The sequence below is a fragment of the Bicyclus anynana genome, chromosome Z (assembly GCF_947172395.1).
Source record: "Bicyclus anynana chromosome Z, ilBicAnyn1.1, whole genome shotgun sequence".
Taxonomy (NCBI): Eukaryota; Metazoa; Arthropoda; class Insecta; order Lepidoptera; family Nymphalidae; genus Bicyclus; species Bicyclus anynana.
The window spans coordinates 5,977,462-5,993,664 of record NC_069110.1 but is presented as its reverse complement, the minus strand read 5'-3'; the positions used below and the strand labels follow the sequence as shown (position 1 = coordinate 5,993,664).

Here is a 16,203-nt window from a genome sequence, read left to right as displayed (position 1 = left end):
AATTTGTGTTTTTGTTTTTCGTTTATATTCGATGTACCTAATTGACGTCATAAACTGCAGTTGGATACTTAGGTGGGTACTATTTAAATAAGAGTGTGGTAAATATTTATACAGCAGGTGTAACAGTTCCCGAAGGGGAATGCTGCTAGAGTGGACTAAGTACTTAAGCACCTCTGTATACAGCGATACCTATAGATGTCTCAGAGGATCAAAGGACTACGTATTGTAAAGTAAAATTACTGAACAAACCCAAATAGGGTTTAAAATAAAAGGGTACATAAAGTATCAAAATACAATCTATAAAAAATAGGTATCTATGGAACACTCCAGTCTCAAAACCAAAATAATAAGTGAAATTATCAAGTCTTTAAATTCTGTACCTAGATGTTCGGCGTAAGAAATAAGTATATACCCTCATTTGTTTTTTAATTGAAATAAGAAATAAATGATATATTACTACGCATAGGGACACCCGCACCTTATTTCGTCTAATAGGTTGCATACAAATTTAGCAAAACTCGCCAAACAGCATTTTCTTTTCTTTTTTCAGATACAGCATTGGAACAGCATGACGAGTCTAGCAATCTTGTTTGGTGCTTAGACTCGCCTTGCTCTTGCATTAACCCCCCACTCCCTCTTTATTAAAAGGGGGGGGGGGTTGCATGGGAGAGGTAGCCTTTGAAAATAAACTATGAATTAATTGCTTTGCTTTCTAACGAATATGAATCCTGGCCTATTAGGCCTGTAGCCATGTGCCACGTCGATTCTCTTTCTACAATAGCAAACGTTTCGAAAATTAAAAAAAATATGGAATTGACATTTGCTATCGACAGGTCACGTTATAGAAAGAAAAAGCATTTATTTCAAAAATTGTGTCGCACTTAACAACAACGCTATTGTAGTGCCTGATACCCAGACCACTTAGGCATGTCAGAACCAAAAGTAGTCTAAGCACCTATCACCACTACATTATGTCATATTTGGCACAACATATTTGTGCTTCATGTTCCAAGCAAATATTGGACATAGGTACAGCTCTGATTTTCAGCTGTTTACCTTGAACCAGGTGACACCACGGAAATCCATAGTCACATTTTTTATTTTTCGAAGCTTTAGCATTTGTAGAAAGAGAAACGACGTGCCACATGGCTACAGACCCTGCCCGGTGCCCCTGTCGATTGTCTTTTTAAGATAGCAAACGTTTCGAAAACTAGAAAAATGTATGGGAATGACAGATATTGATCATTTTACCTGTCGATAGCAAATGTCATTCCCATACATTTTTCTAGTTTACGAAGCGTTTGCGATTGTAGAAAGAGAATCGACGTGCCACAATGCTACAGGTCCTGCCCCTGTTGATTGTCTTTCTAAGATAGCAAACGCTTCGAAAACTAGAAAAATGTATGGGAATGACAGATATTGATCATTTTACCTGTCGATAGCAAATGTCATTCCCATACATTTTTCTAGTTTACGAAGCGTTTGCGATCGTAGAAAGAGAATCGACGTGCCACAATGCTACAGGTCCTGCCCCTGTCGATTGTCTTTCTAAGATAGCAAACGCTTCGAAAACTAGAAAAATGTATGGGAACGACAGATATTGATCACGTGACCTGTCTCACAATCTCACCTGATGGTAAGTGATGATGATGCAGTCTAAGATGGAAGCGGGCTAACTTGTTAGGAGGTGGATGAAAATCCACACCCTTTTTCGGTTCATTCTCATACATTTTTCTAGTTTTCGAAGCGTTTGCGATCGTAGAAAGATAATCGACGTGCCACGTGCGACGTGGCTAGGCCCTGGACTGAAAAGCGGAGCCTTGGGCGGTGTCTGAGTTCGGATCAATATCGGTAAGTGCTGCGGATTGGCTGCAGGTGTTCGTTCCCACCGCCTCCACTAGCCTCCCCATATTTTTAGAACTCCGCGCAAAGTTACGTCACGCAGATTGTATGTGACGAATAGACGTGGGTAAGTAAAAATAACCTCATTAGTCAATCCATAATTTAGCTAGAATTTCGATTTTTGTGTCAAACTTCAAAATTATGTAAGAATCTCCGAATTATAAAGCTGAAGAGTTTGTTTGTTTGTTTGCTAGAATGCGCTAATCTCAGGGAAAACTGGTCCGATTGGAAAAATTCTTTCATTTTTAAAAAAGTATATTTATCGAGGAAGGCTATTATACTCGTAATTATACATATATAGCCTTCTCTTTAGATAATTATATAGCCCCGTTTACCTACGAAAACGGAAACCACGCGGGTGAAACTGTTGGACAGGCGGCTCGGCGCGCGGCGTCAGATAGTGTTTGTATAGGTAATAGACCAGGCGCTGTGAGGTTGCGAGTATGCAAAAATCGAGGACCGCATTCTGTTTACAGTTTCGAACTCATAAAAGCATGCAGATCATTTGCATGGCGGTTCGTCGGTCCATTGTTTTGTTATAGGTACTCTACCCTCTTTGATCCGAAAATTTGTTTAACCCATATACTCGATATATGGGTTAAACAAATTTTCGGATAGTGATACACATTTTAAAATGCTTTTTTTTTAATTTCTTATGTTCTTTCTAATAGACTAGCTATTAGTGTTATAATGTCATGATAAAACATTGGATATCCTTAATAAAACAAGCAATACAACTGATACAAATCATTTGTTCAGTCTTTATACCCGACTCCAAAGGGGATAGAGTTTAACAAAAGAATAATCCTGGGTTCTATTCCCGGCACGGATGATTAAAATTTGATATTTTCCAAATTGCCTTGGTATGGTCTAGTACTGATAGGCTTCGGCCGTGGCTAGTTACTGCCCTACAGGCAGACGTACCGCAAAGAGATTTAGCGTTCCGGTACGATGCCGCGTAGAAACCTGCAGAAGTATGGGTAGAATAAACTGGTCCCTTTTCCAAGTAAGCCCGCTTCCATCTTAGACTGCATCGTTTCCTAAAATCCGGTGGAATTGCAGTCAAGGGCTGATTTGTCATAGAATGTTCTGAATTCGACTCGTATGTTTTTTTTCAATTGGGACCAGATTGGTCCCATATAATTTTCACGAAAATCGATTCAGTATTTTTTTTCTTAAAATCAGTGAACGAAACCCTGATACAATTGAAAGATTGCTTCTATGCATAGTAATTTTTTTTCATTTATGTATAAAAAGAATATTTCTAATAAATACCTACCAATTGTATCAGCAATTGAAAGATTCTTTTATCTGTACTTATAATAAATCTGTAGAGAGGTAATTTCTGTACATGAAATATTTTTCGAAAATAACTATCAGGAGGTAAGTGAGGGATACTGACGCCAAAAATGCCATCAGTAAAATTTTCGTCTGTCTGTCTGTTCGCTAGTGGGACGATAAATCATACAACAGAAGTAACATAATCTATTTATTATTATTATTATTGATGAAATATTTTTATAGTACATAGCATAAATTCAGCCGAATTATATCTAAGGTAGGTGAATAAAACAGTAACAGATTAACGTAATATTCGTACATCCTCTAAAAACTGTTATTTATGTTGGTTGAAATTATTAAAGTTTACATAATATAAAAGAAACAGTAAAATAGTTTTCCTTTCAAGTCTAATCAGACGCTATAACGTCATGAAACAAACAGTACATTTGATCGCAGGAATTATGAGTCATGACACTATACAGGGTGCTCGGGAGTATTTCCCATAACTTCAAGGTATTAACGAGACCATTTATAGGAACCGAACTGCATAACTAATATTTTATTAACTACAAAAAGAAAAAAAAATATGTTTTCATACAAAGTAATTCAAATAATACCGACTATCCGACGTTACACACGTAACAAAATGACAACGTTGCATTTTAAAATATAAATACGTTATTATTTTAAGAGAGTCTATTTACAAAAAAAATATATTATTTAGCCCGAAAATATTATCTTTAGAATACATGTTCCTTGAACATTTTTAATTAATTTTCGGTATACAATATAGCCCCAGAGTAATGGGAAATACTGCCGACCACCCTGTATAGTATATGGTTTCATCATGATTTTTAGAGCATGCACTACAAGACTTACACGTTCTTCGGAGCTGTTTACTTGTTAATCTATACAATACATTTTGGTCATCATATTTATATTATGCCTCCTTAAACGTGCACCCAGAGTCACAAGCCTGTGGGACTGCTCAATGTAATTCTGCCATTGAAGGGTTTATTTTGGTTAAATTGTCCTGACAAATATCGTGAATCATATATGGGGTTTTCTTGTTTTTTTAGTTCCAATTCTCAGTGTTTTGCTTAATATATAATAAATAAATGATTTAAGAAATTGTTTTGCATGATTAAAAGAAAATAGTAAAAGACTGCGATAGAAAAAGAAAGAAATATATAATTGTTAAATTAAATTTTAATGTATTTTTAGCTGAGTACATAATACGAATAGTCCCTAGAACGGCAGAGAATGACCTTTAGTGGAGTCACGCACTTGTGAACGTTGTGTGTCAAGGGCGCCCTTGACAGATATCTAGCACTCCCCTTTTCCACTTAAGTAACACACCCAGCCTATCCCAAGTAGCTCATAAAGACCTACACAACAAGAAATGTGCACGGCTCGAATGCCACGAGCATACTGAAGCCGAACGAAAGACGAGCGCCTTATATCGCAAGTCGTTCCCGCCAACTGATCGCTACCCCTCTCTAAATCCCTACTCTTTACAAAACAAGTCTTAGCGTCGGCACGAGCCAATACGAGATTGAGCGACGTATTCCTATTTCCAACAGTATGTCAATTTTGTATGTGTACTTAGAATATGTAAATATAGCATGTGTTAACGACATATCTCGTGAAATACATATTGAGGACCAATACATATTTCCGCAAAAATCTGAGTTAAGACTGGGTCAGGATCTGGAATTCTCCTTTTGTTTTACTACCATGTAATGATGTTGAATCCACCGCGCCAAACACTGCGCCACAGAGGGCGTCAAAAACACAACGAAAAACAGCCATAGCTAGTTATTGGTCGACTTATGTCTATCTCTCGAGATATGTCCTGGTTCCTCATACCTTGGGCCTTCTATACAGGGTGCTCGGTATAGTATTTCCCATAACTTCAAGGTATTAACGAGACAAATTTAAGGAACCGAACTGCATAACTAATATTTTATTAACAACAAAATGAAAAAAAAAATAAGGTTTCATACAAAGTAATTCAAATAATATCAATTATCCATGTATCACACGCCTTTACGTAACAAAATGACAACGTTGCATTTTAAAATGGAAATACGTCATTAATATAAGGATGCGTATAAGGCACACATTTTAAGATCTATTTTATTTACAAAAGAAATATTATTTTTTTCTCCGAAAATATTCATTTTAAAACACATGTCCTTTGAACATCTTAAATTAATGTTTGTTATAGAATATAACCCTAGAGTTATGGGATATACTCCCGAGCACCCTGTATAGAAAAAATATATAAACACGTACAGTATTTCAATTGTTAACAAATAGAAATCCTAATCTAAGACAATAAACATGATTTTAAGTTTTAATAATAATAGTTGATTTTAATCGCGAAGTCCGTGGAGTCTTAGGATTGCATTATTCTGTCATATTTTGCGAACAACCTACAATATTTGCAAAAATCCCAATACGTTATAATTTGCCACCGATTAAAAATATTTACAAACCCATAATACAAAGACTACAAGTTATCACAGAAACATATAGAGCATGAGCCCAACATTCTACTTCAAACTGGGTTGTGAAGCGGATGAATAATCCTAATTATACACAAATTACTTAACTAATCTAAATAAAATAATTAATTAAAACTTAACAACAATTGGTATGGTTAAGGAGAGACGTGTGGCAAGATTTGACTGCCAGAATTTCATAAAGTTTGAATATAAATATACTTATTCAATTATTGTACCACTATATTATTATGTCAGCCACTCACCATCCAATAAGTTCACGTGCCTGCAGCGATACTGATTGTGTATTGGTCGCGATCAGTTTTGTCAGATCTTATTGGATGGTCAGTGGCCAGCGTTGCCAGAAGTCCCGATTTTTAAGTCAAAATTACATGTCCCGCACGCGCTCAGTCTCGCTTTTCGGGAATTTCTCAACCGTGTGATTTTTGTTTCTTAATTCAGAAGACGAACAATAGGGTAAATCTGATTTATAATATCATATTTTTATTAAAATGCACTTTCTATATATATTATTACTATCTAATGTCACGTAAACGTAATTTAAAGTCAAATAAAAAGATAAATTCCTACTCAAAAACTTTATTAATTACTTCCTTCTTTTTTAAATTTTTAACAATATAAGTATAAAATACAAAACATTATTAAAAATTTATAAAAAAAAATTCACCCTCCCGCTGCGGGACATTTGAGTGTCCAAGCAACCGGTGGTCAGGGCTCCAGAGTGAGGAACCTCCTCACAATACGCGCCGTCTCAAGAATCACTGCCTTTTGTATCCGACTCTTGATCCAACAGTTAAGCGAAAGCTTCTTAAGGTGTTGGTCGAAGCTTTTCGCTATAAGACCATTGGCTGAAACAACTATCGGAACAATAATAGTTGACTCAACATTCCACATGGCGGTAATCTCGTGAGCAAGGTCCAAGTATTTTGATACTTTTTCCTTTTCGGCTTTAACCAGATTATCGTCATGTGGAACAGTAATATCAACAATTATTGCACGACGCACTGACCGATCGACTAGCACTATATAAGGTCTATTGGCTACAATATACCTGTCAGTGTCAGTGTCAGTTCGGTCCCAGTAGAGCAATGCACTGCTATTTTCAAGAACTGACGCTGGGTCGTACCTATAGTAAGGCATCTCAAAATCGATAAGGCCATATTGAAGAGCAAGCTGTTGGTGGATTATCTTGGCTACTTGATTATGTCTGTGCAAGTATTCGCCGTTAGCAAGGTGAGAACACCCGGACACAATATGCCTGAGGGACTCCCCAGGACGATGACACGCTCGACAGATGTCTAGAGTGCCATCTTTCATAATGTGTTTCCGGTAGTTTCTCGTCTTTATAACTTCGTCCATAATTGCACAGACAAAACCCTCGGTTTCCCCAAAGAGGTCACCGAATTGCAACCAAGATACAGGTTATTTGATCTACATCCGGCCCAGTAAGGGCCTTGTAGAATCGTCCATGCAACTCCTTGCTCTTCCATATTGCCACACGATCTGAGTTACTGATTACTATAGGCTTGCGCCAGTTCTCTTTGCCTAGGGATAGCGGGGTAAGTCCCTTATCCACTGCAACGACATCCTGATACATACTCACATTCATCTTGAGAAAATGATCTCTGAGATTGCACACCTCACGATTATGGAGGTTCCTGGCGTTTAAGAAGCCACGTCCTCCACACTTGCGTGGGAGTTACAATCTCATTACAGATGAACGGGGGTGATGCATCCGGTATGACGTCAGCAGTTTGCGGACTTTACAGTCCAGGGAATCCAGTTCGGTTTGAGTCCACTTTAGAATGCCAAAAGTGTATATGAGTAAGGGCATGACCCAGCTATTGAAGGCACGCACCTTGTTACCGCCTGATAAAAGACTTTTTAGGACTTTTTTCAGGCGGCCAAAGAAGCGTTCCTTCACTACCTGTTTCATATTCCCTGCCTCAATACAAAGTGCTTCTGTCATTCCAAGGTATTTATAGGTCTCGCCTTCAAGGAGTGATCTGAGAATGACAGTTTCTGAAATAACTATATTCTCGGAGCTCACTATCCTTCCTCGCTCTACATTGATGACCGCACAGTTGTCTACACCAAATTCCATCCTTATGTCATTGCTAAAGGTTTGAGTAATCTTCAGCAATGACACTAGGTCTGTACGCTTTGATGCATACAGTTTGAGGTCATCCATGTAAAGCAACTGGGATATGAGCTCACCACCCCTGCGAAGGCGAAAGCCTAGCCCTGAATCCCGCAGTAAAGTACTGAGAGGATTAAGAGCTAGACAAAACCATAGAGGGCTCAAACTATCGCCCTGGAAAATACCTCGCCTAATCCCTATCAGTTCATTCGATTCAGAACACTCAGAAGCGCCTGGGTGACGAAGAACTGTCATCCACTGTCTCATACATGACTCAAGAAAAGAGCATAGTGTTGTATCGACCTTGTACAATCACATGACCTCCATGAGCCATGAATGAGGCACTGAATCATAGGCCTTCTTGTAGTCTATCCAAGCAGCCGTGAGATTTTTTCTGTTTCGCCGAACCTGTTGGCAAATAGCAGTGTCTATGAGGAGAAGTTCCTTTGTACCACGAGACCGGGCCTTACATCCATTCTGTGTTGGGGCCAAAATATGATTTGCATTTATATGCATCGTTAATTTTGATGACAGAATGGATGTAAGGAGCTTATAGATGGTGGGTAAGCATGTTATCGGTCGGTAGTTCTCAAAAACTTATTATTATATTAGTTTTTTTATGATGCCCTGCTGTCGACGAAAGAGTCCCGCTTTTTACAGTCAAAAAGTTCCTAAATCCCGACTTGGCAAAAAAAAAATCTGACAACATTGTCAGTGGCTGACATTATATCAACCATTATTTACATTTACACACTAAGCACATTTAAGTTCCAGAGGCTTTCAGAACAACCTTTTTTACATATTAACACAGCTTTTGTCATGATTCACTTATCGCTCCTATTGTACCATTTGACTAGCTTTATCAAAACAGGTTTATACACAAACGCCCACGGCAGAAACACCAAGAACCCTGAGAAATACAAACTGGCATACAAATTGTACCATTTATTGTACACTTTCAGATCAAACGGTATCAGACTCCACCCCATGAAAACAATAGTATACGTTTTGAGAAATCCATATAGTAAATATTTAGCATTGGAGTTCCAGATTTTCTTATATGCATCAGTATTAGATATTATGTGTTCAAACTCTTTCTCCATATATATGATGATGAATTCATTGAAAAACGTCATGTAATACCCTGATCGAGTTCCATGCCACAGTGCGAGAAATAATAATGTCAGAAATTGACTCAGATTACGGTTGCCGAGAAATTTGAGACGTTTATATATATACTCAGCTGCAAAGTGGTTTGTGTTGCAGTTGAAACTGTCTATGTAGTGTTGGAACTTTGTCGCTCCTTCGAACCGCATCAGCTTGATGTTACTGCAACCGTCCCATTTGGCTTTCACACTATCCCCTGGATGGTAATTCTCATAGCCATTGAAGGACAGACCAAAGCGAATGCAGGAAGCTGAAATAACAAGAAAAATTACTCAAGAGTTTCACCAAGTTTTGCCTTATTACTTAAAAAATAGGGGTTGATGGTAGACGGGTCAAAATACTTTATTGTAGTAGCGGACGCCCGCGACTTTGTCCGCGTGAAACTCAATGTTAACTACCCCTACCCTTAACCCTAATTCTCCGCGCAATTCATTTAATTTTTGTGTCAGGAGAAGGAACCTTACATCATATAAAATTATAATATTCTTATATTGTATAAAATTATAATTGGTCTAACAATTTCGGGTAAAGTTTGAAAGGTTGTAGGGCATAATCTCTGGATCTACCAAACCAATTTATAAATTCTTTTGCCAATAAAATGCCTAAACCTGGCTCGACATTTTCTGTGCCCAAAAATTATCATCATTTTTAGACCAATTAACACAAAACCTTGACAAACTATATCCCTTAGTCACATAAATTATTATGTTATTGTATTCATTCTATTAATGAGAACTGCATAAAAATCTTTACTGTATGTAAAGCCTGGGGTTATGCTTCGGAGTTTTTATTCTGTCCTTCAAGAAATTTTCTGCGGCTGACCATAATGGGTAAGTTGATAATGTTTGTAAGTTATAATGGTTCATCCATATGCCTCAGAGAGTCACAATCATTATTACATCCAATAGTGATCATTACATAGTCAAAGTTATCATTAAGCCTATCAACCAGAATTGGAGATGTGTTGTGGTTTTACACTCCAAATACTCTCCTATAAGATAAAATAAACAAATACAACCTACCTTCAGTGAGCAGCCAACATGAAATATATTTATACAGGGCAAAGTGGGCCCATAGACCACTGTAGAAGTGCCGGTAAAAAATGGAAGTCTCCCAAAACTCGTCAGACATCATGTACTTCATGCTAAACACAGAAACTGAAAGAGAAGGTGAAATGTGTTAATATAAAGCCTCATTGGTCTAGTGGTTACTCTGTGTGGCTTCAGAGATTGGTAAATGATGTCCTGGGTTGAGTATGTAAAAACAAATATAATATTGTTAATCACAAAGATTGTCTAAAGTGGCAATTATTATCATCATCATATCAGCTGTTATGCTGTCAGCGATGGACGTCCATTGCAGGACATAGGCCTTCTGTGGGGACTTCCAACCACAATCTTAAGCCGCCTGCATCCAGAGAATCCCTGACTTCCTTGATGTCATCAGTCAGCCTGGTGGGGGTTTGACCAACACTCCAGCACCTTGGGGACCCCAACGTCCATCAACTCTTAGAACTATATATCCCACCCATTGCCAATTCTGCTTTGGAACACGTTGAGTGTCGGCAAGTCTGGTTCTTCTGCAATTTCCTCATTTCTGGTTTGATCATGCTGAGATATTTCTAGCATAGCTCATTCCATCGCCTGCTGTGTGGCTCTGAGCCTTCTATGGCAATATGACAGTAATTTAAGAAACAAATTTACTCTATAGCTTGGTTATACAATTAGCTGGCAACCAAAGTAGGGTAAGGTTCGTCAGTCATAGTCAATAGACATTAATAGTATCCAAATAAATATGTATACTTACTTCCAACTTGGAAGGCAATTAAGTATCCCAATCCCTGCAAAAGTCTCTTGAATGCGGTGTTTGTTAAATTCTCATAATCCTTTTCCACTGGAAACTCATTGCTTATAAAGCATATGTATCGCTTGTACGAAAATATCGGCCCCACAAGGAAACAGGCTGGGAAATATATGAATCCCATCAGTCCCTCGAATGTTGGTTGTGTGATAAGTGCAGTAACTTTATTGGTTTCTGAAATTTGCCTGCCTCTAATCATCCGTTGGCCATCCCACAAGTCAAACGAAAGAGCTATCAATTTCAGTGTGAGAACACATTGTGGCATTGTCCATGTTATATCATAATCTTCAGACTCAGTATTAACGTAGCCAACCAACAAATATGTCATATTAAATACCATGGTAAATATTACATTAAGGCCATTAGCTCCAAACATCTTTGTGGTAGCATAAATTACGAGCCCTGGTATCAGATTATTGTAGAAAGACCATCCAAAGTTGTAGATAGCTATATCTAGTCCTGTGATGATGAAAAACAGATTCCTGAAGCGTACATGTCGTTTAAAATGATCGTTATAGATCACTCCTAAAGGATATCCCAGAAGAATTGATAGGAGCAATTTCAATGCTGGTTCTGTTGTTCCTATTAGGTATGCGAAAAAGGGCACAGGGCTCAGCCCTATCCAGCCCAGCAGCGAGAGAAATATTCCGATCATGTCTGAAACAAAATTATAATTTAATTTGGCATATCAATGTCAAATAAAAAAATGTTTGGTGAGACTGACTTGTCATTTCTGTTCAAACTTTTGAAAATCATTAAAAAAATACTTTTTTTTACTTCTAGTCAATAAACTACAGTATGGAGAAAGAAACCTAGTTAGTAATACAGCATACATTGGAGAGTATTTGGGTTACAGAGTTTGACATTGTCTAACGCTCTAAGCTACAATTATTCTTCCTCTTAAATAAAGCTTACAAATAAATCTGTGAGGAGTATAAACATAGTCTCTTAAGCAAAAGTCTATAACTAATAAACTGGCTATCCTTTTTGTTTTTCAAACAGCAAGTCCTTCCTAAGCTGTTATTGTTTAACTTTAAGTTTGTATGTAAGATTGTGCTTTTGTCAGAGTTCTAAACCAGATAAAATTATTAAAACCACACATATATGAGTAAATAGAGAAACCAACAATCAACTGATTAGATAAATTTGAGAGTGATAAAAATTAAAAATACATCAATAGACAATCCATGAATTTATTTAACTATTAACTATCTACAGTAGTTAGGTCTGAAGGAATTGTATATCAAAATCCAGTCAATTTAGTTGCTTATAAACACAAAATTAATCTAATCTACTACACCTGATATTCCTATACCTACAAATGAACCAACAAATTAAAAATGAGTATAACTCGCCAGTCATTTCACATGTAATAATATTTATAATAAACTTGTTCTTAAATTAATGTAAATAAATTCAATTAATAAGCTTAGTAGAATTATATTATAGATAATATATTCTGAATAACATTTTATAAGCAAAATACATAATAAATAAAAATAAAAACCAGCCAAGTGTGTGTTCGGCCACAAGCATAACAGGGTTTTACCTAAATATTGATAAGGATACCCCACACCATGGGATGGAGGATTGAAAAAAATCATCCTAACTGCATGTAAGGAACCCCAAAATTTTTTTTTCTAATTTTGTCAGACAGACAGACAATAAATAAGTTCTGGAATAACATGTGTTTTCCTTAATTTCTAATTTGTTTATTATTAAACTGTAAACATTGTTTAGGGTTGTAGTATACAAGTACATATGCAAAGTTATTTATGGCATTGATTTATTAAATAAACTAATACATATTATAAAGGTGTGAAGTTTGAGAATTTCTCTAAACTAATTTTTAAATGTTCTTTTAGCAATAGATAGCCCATATTTTTTATGAGTAAACCATATTTAATCCTTATATTCTCACAGGAACAGGAACTATGTCTGTGATACTAGGTGTCTGCTAGTTCAACAAATACTCATAGCTTAGATTTATTAATTTTAATAAACAGCTCAGCTACAGCAGTAGCTGGTTAATAATTTCCTAAATTAAATGGATCTGTAACACGCTATTAAAATATTAGAAAAACATGTAGGAAATAGTTTTAAGGTCAGCTGTACTGTGTTAATTTATATGTACAGTACAATGAAAATAAAAACAATAAGCATTAACATACATTAAGTATGTGTATAACATTAATTAGTATGCATCAAATACCTGTTTTTCATAAACTTTATTTAACAAAACAATAAGAATACCTACTGAATTGTTTTAAATCTTGTCAATTTAAAGACATTTACTCAATAGTGATTGTTACAGTGAGGCATTGGAGCATTGCTCATTACTTATGTATTTGTATTATTATGTTTGTTTTACACTGGGTTTTTACCTTTAAATAAAATATTATTATTATTATTATATTATCTTGGTAACAATAGTTTGGTAACGTTCCGCCTTAAATTACGGCTCCATTTAACTTATAAATTATGATATATTTATACAATCGTTTTCTTGTTATTGTAGTTAAATAGCTACAATATCTAGCAGTCTACTCGAATAACAAGTCTCTAGTAAAATTACCTCTCCTATTTGGAGAGAGACTTGAATCAGGCTAATATTAAACAGTTATGAGAGAGTAAAAACAAGAGACTGTACTTTGAATAAAAACTAAAAAATTAATTGGAGATTTACTTAGATTAGGATACAAAAACTTGTTTGAAATTGTAAAAATTTTGTTGAAAGAAATTGTATGTCTATATGTCTGTGTTTACAATTAGCTTCAGAACTATTTGACAAATTTTCTTGTGGTTTTCACAAGTAGATTCAGCTCTGGAGATAATGGCTCAGATCTAAGGAAGAAAGTCAATCATAAAAAAGAGATATTCACACCAACAGAATTGTTCTCTTCTAATACTATATTTCGTTATTTACATGGCAATTTGCTAACATATGGCAGCAAACTAACACCATAGACTTAACTCTATAAAAAACACTGCTCTGAAATCAATGAAATGCTTACCGGAATGTTATTGTAAGTGTTCTTGATTTGATATAAACTTTTACATGCGACCATCCGCTATCTGCCGTGGGTCTTCATCAATCTATATAATAATAATAAAAAGTTAGTTATTTTAATTAACACAAATTCTGTGGTCTACATCATCATTATCCTCATTATCAGGCAATAGACACCATCTGCAGGATACAGTTGTATAAACCAATGTCTCAAGTTGTTAACATCCCGCAGCTCCATGGTCGCTAAATAAGGGCCTTATAAGCCTCAGTCACTCAGCGGGTAATTGAGCAAGCTTTGCTCGCTAAGTATTATAGTTTATCTGTGTGATTGAATCAAATGAGGATATCCACAGACAAAAAGTCACTGACATACTGCAGTGACTCACAGAGTGGGACAAGTGGGACTAATGAGACAATGAAACACAAAAATAATTTTTCAATGTGATGTTGAAAGTTTATACAAGAAGCCCATGTCCAGCAGTGGATGTCCATCAGCTGATAATGATGATGATTATGATGAACCAATAGATTCTAGCATTTTTTTTTATTATTGAAGGTAGGTAGATAAATACAAAATGTAATATATTCAAATTTTTTTGTAGTGTTACATGAATACTACACAATAGATTTTAATGCAGATTTCATTTTATAGTGATTTTACACCAAGGTATAAGTATAGACATATAATAAAATTGTTACGAGATTCTACTCCGTTTTATCATCTAATACCTGCATCGAAAACAATCCGCGCGCATGCCTACTAAGAGAACCACTCTTATTAGTGAACTCCTTTCATTTCAGAATTTCACGCGGATCGCGGTTAACACCCGCACGGGCGATCAGCGGATATGAAACCAGGCTTTCTTTTATCACATAAAGCGCGACAATGCACATGGCAACGAAACTTTGTAAGAGCACGCCAAAGGTTAATAGTTGTTGATTGTGACCCGCTGGTTAAACAATAGATAGCGTGTAAAACGATTACATAAATCATTAACTGTTTGCTTTGCAAGCTATGCGCATACAACGAAGTCTCTGGTTGACAGATTAACCGGTCGCTTGCCATGTGCTTCCGCAAATTCGTATTTGGCAATCTTTCAATTTCGAAGAACGTCGCTTAACTCGCAAACAAAGAAAGGAAAACATAATTGGAATTCCACAAGATAATCTAGAAATATTGAGGTCAAAGCCTCTTAATTAAAATCGCTTACCAAAACAGCTACGCCAACTTGTGTCGAAGCGACGGATTGAAATGGACGCCAGACGTAATAAATACCGAAAAGGCAAGCGTTAGATTAAATTCGACAAGATTGAAGAAAATTATTTAAATATACCCGTATTTATTATTTATTGTAATACATTCAACAATGGGAACACAAATTTTAAAATTTTATGTAATACCATAGACATTAGTCAGGTGACAGTTGTGTTTCTATTTGGCTGAGTTCCAGACTTTTGAGTCTCTATTCGCTCTATAGGTATATTACCTCAGACGAGTTATAAACCGGCCTGTCTCGCTAGAAGTTACCCTCTGTCAAATTTCAAGAATCAACGATATAGCTCGTTTTTAAAAACCATGGAATTAGATTCGATTCGTAAATCTATGATACAAACTGTTTCTATAAAATCGATCTTTCATTGTTATAATCATAGTTTTACGAGTCGGTACATAGTACCTACCTAAGTTAATCGTGTTTGTCGTGTTCCATTTACCATTATACCAAAATTTATCTTGATCGATTCACCCGTTTAGCCGTCAAAAAGTAACAGACAGGCAGACTTATATTCGCATATAACATAATATTAAACAAGTGTAGTATATTTTAGTCTATGGTTTTAGCGCATCTTCAAAATTGACATAATCCCATAGATTTTAAGAGTCGGTACGTGGTCGATACTCGATATTAGCCATTAGATTTACGATTCGGTACAAGTACCCAAACAGTGAAGAGAAAGAAACTTCCATTTTTGAAGATCTGTCCAAATCTCTATGTCTACAAAGAACCAGAAATAAACTCAGCGATAGCTCCAAATGATAGCCCTATCTGTAATTAAAACATTATTATACAATTTTACGGTTAAATTCATCTCATCATGCATTCACATAAAAGAGCTGATGGTTTTCACCTTAAGAAGCTTCATCATTGACAATATTCATAATACATTAATAGATCCATGGTTTTGTCATAGATTTAAAATCTAGGGGTCCTTCTTATAGCACAAAAATTTTATGACCGGCAATGGCGCTAAAATACGATTAAGGGGTACCTAATTATGCACATCCTCTGTGCTATTCAACGAAAATAAAACAAACT

The 16,203-nt window shown here is 36.0% G+C and overlaps 1 protein-coding gene across 2 annotated transcripts; it reads right to left on the bottom strand.

Moving 5' to 3' along the window:
• Nucleotides 1-3,378: 3,378 nt before the first annotated feature.
• Nucleotides 3,379-15,305, bottom strand: LOC112048285 (lysophospholipid acyltransferase 5). Of its 2 annotated transcripts, none has more exons than XM_024085768.2 (5): nt 15,100-15,305; nt 13,893-13,974; nt 10,825-11,535; nt 10,041-10,175; nt 3,379-9,268 (listed from the first exon to the last, which is right to left on the bottom strand). In XM_024085768.2, exons 3-5 carry the CDS (start codon nt 11,531-11,533, stop codon nt 8,676-8,678), a joined length of 1,437 nt encoding a protein of 478 aa, XP_023941536.2. In that variant the 5' UTR covers nt 11,534-11,535; nt 13,893-13,974; nt 15,100-15,305; the 3' UTR covers nt 3,379-8,675. The 2 variants fall into 2 exon arrangements, with proteins under 2 accessions (XP_023941536.2, XP_023941544.2); XM_024085776.2 differs by lacking the exon at nt 15,100-15,305 and adding an exon at nt 14,618-14,894.
• Nucleotides 15,306-16,203: the final 898 nt, after the last annotated feature.

Bases quoted from the DNA above. Each gene is read 5' to 3' on its own strand.
- LOC112048285 (XM_024085768.2), bottom strand. From the start codon at position 11,533: ATGATCGGAATATTTCTCTCGCTGCTGGGCTGGATAGGGCTGAGCCCT. The intron at 10,176-10,824 runs GTAAGTATACAT...CTTCTCTTTCAG, and splicing joins AATTGCCTTCCAAGTTGGAA to TTTCTGTGTTTAGCATGAAG. The intron at 9,269-10,040 runs GTAGGTTGTATT...TTGTTATTTCAG, and splicing joins ATGTTGGCTGCTCACTGAAG to CTTCCTGCATTCGCTTTGGT.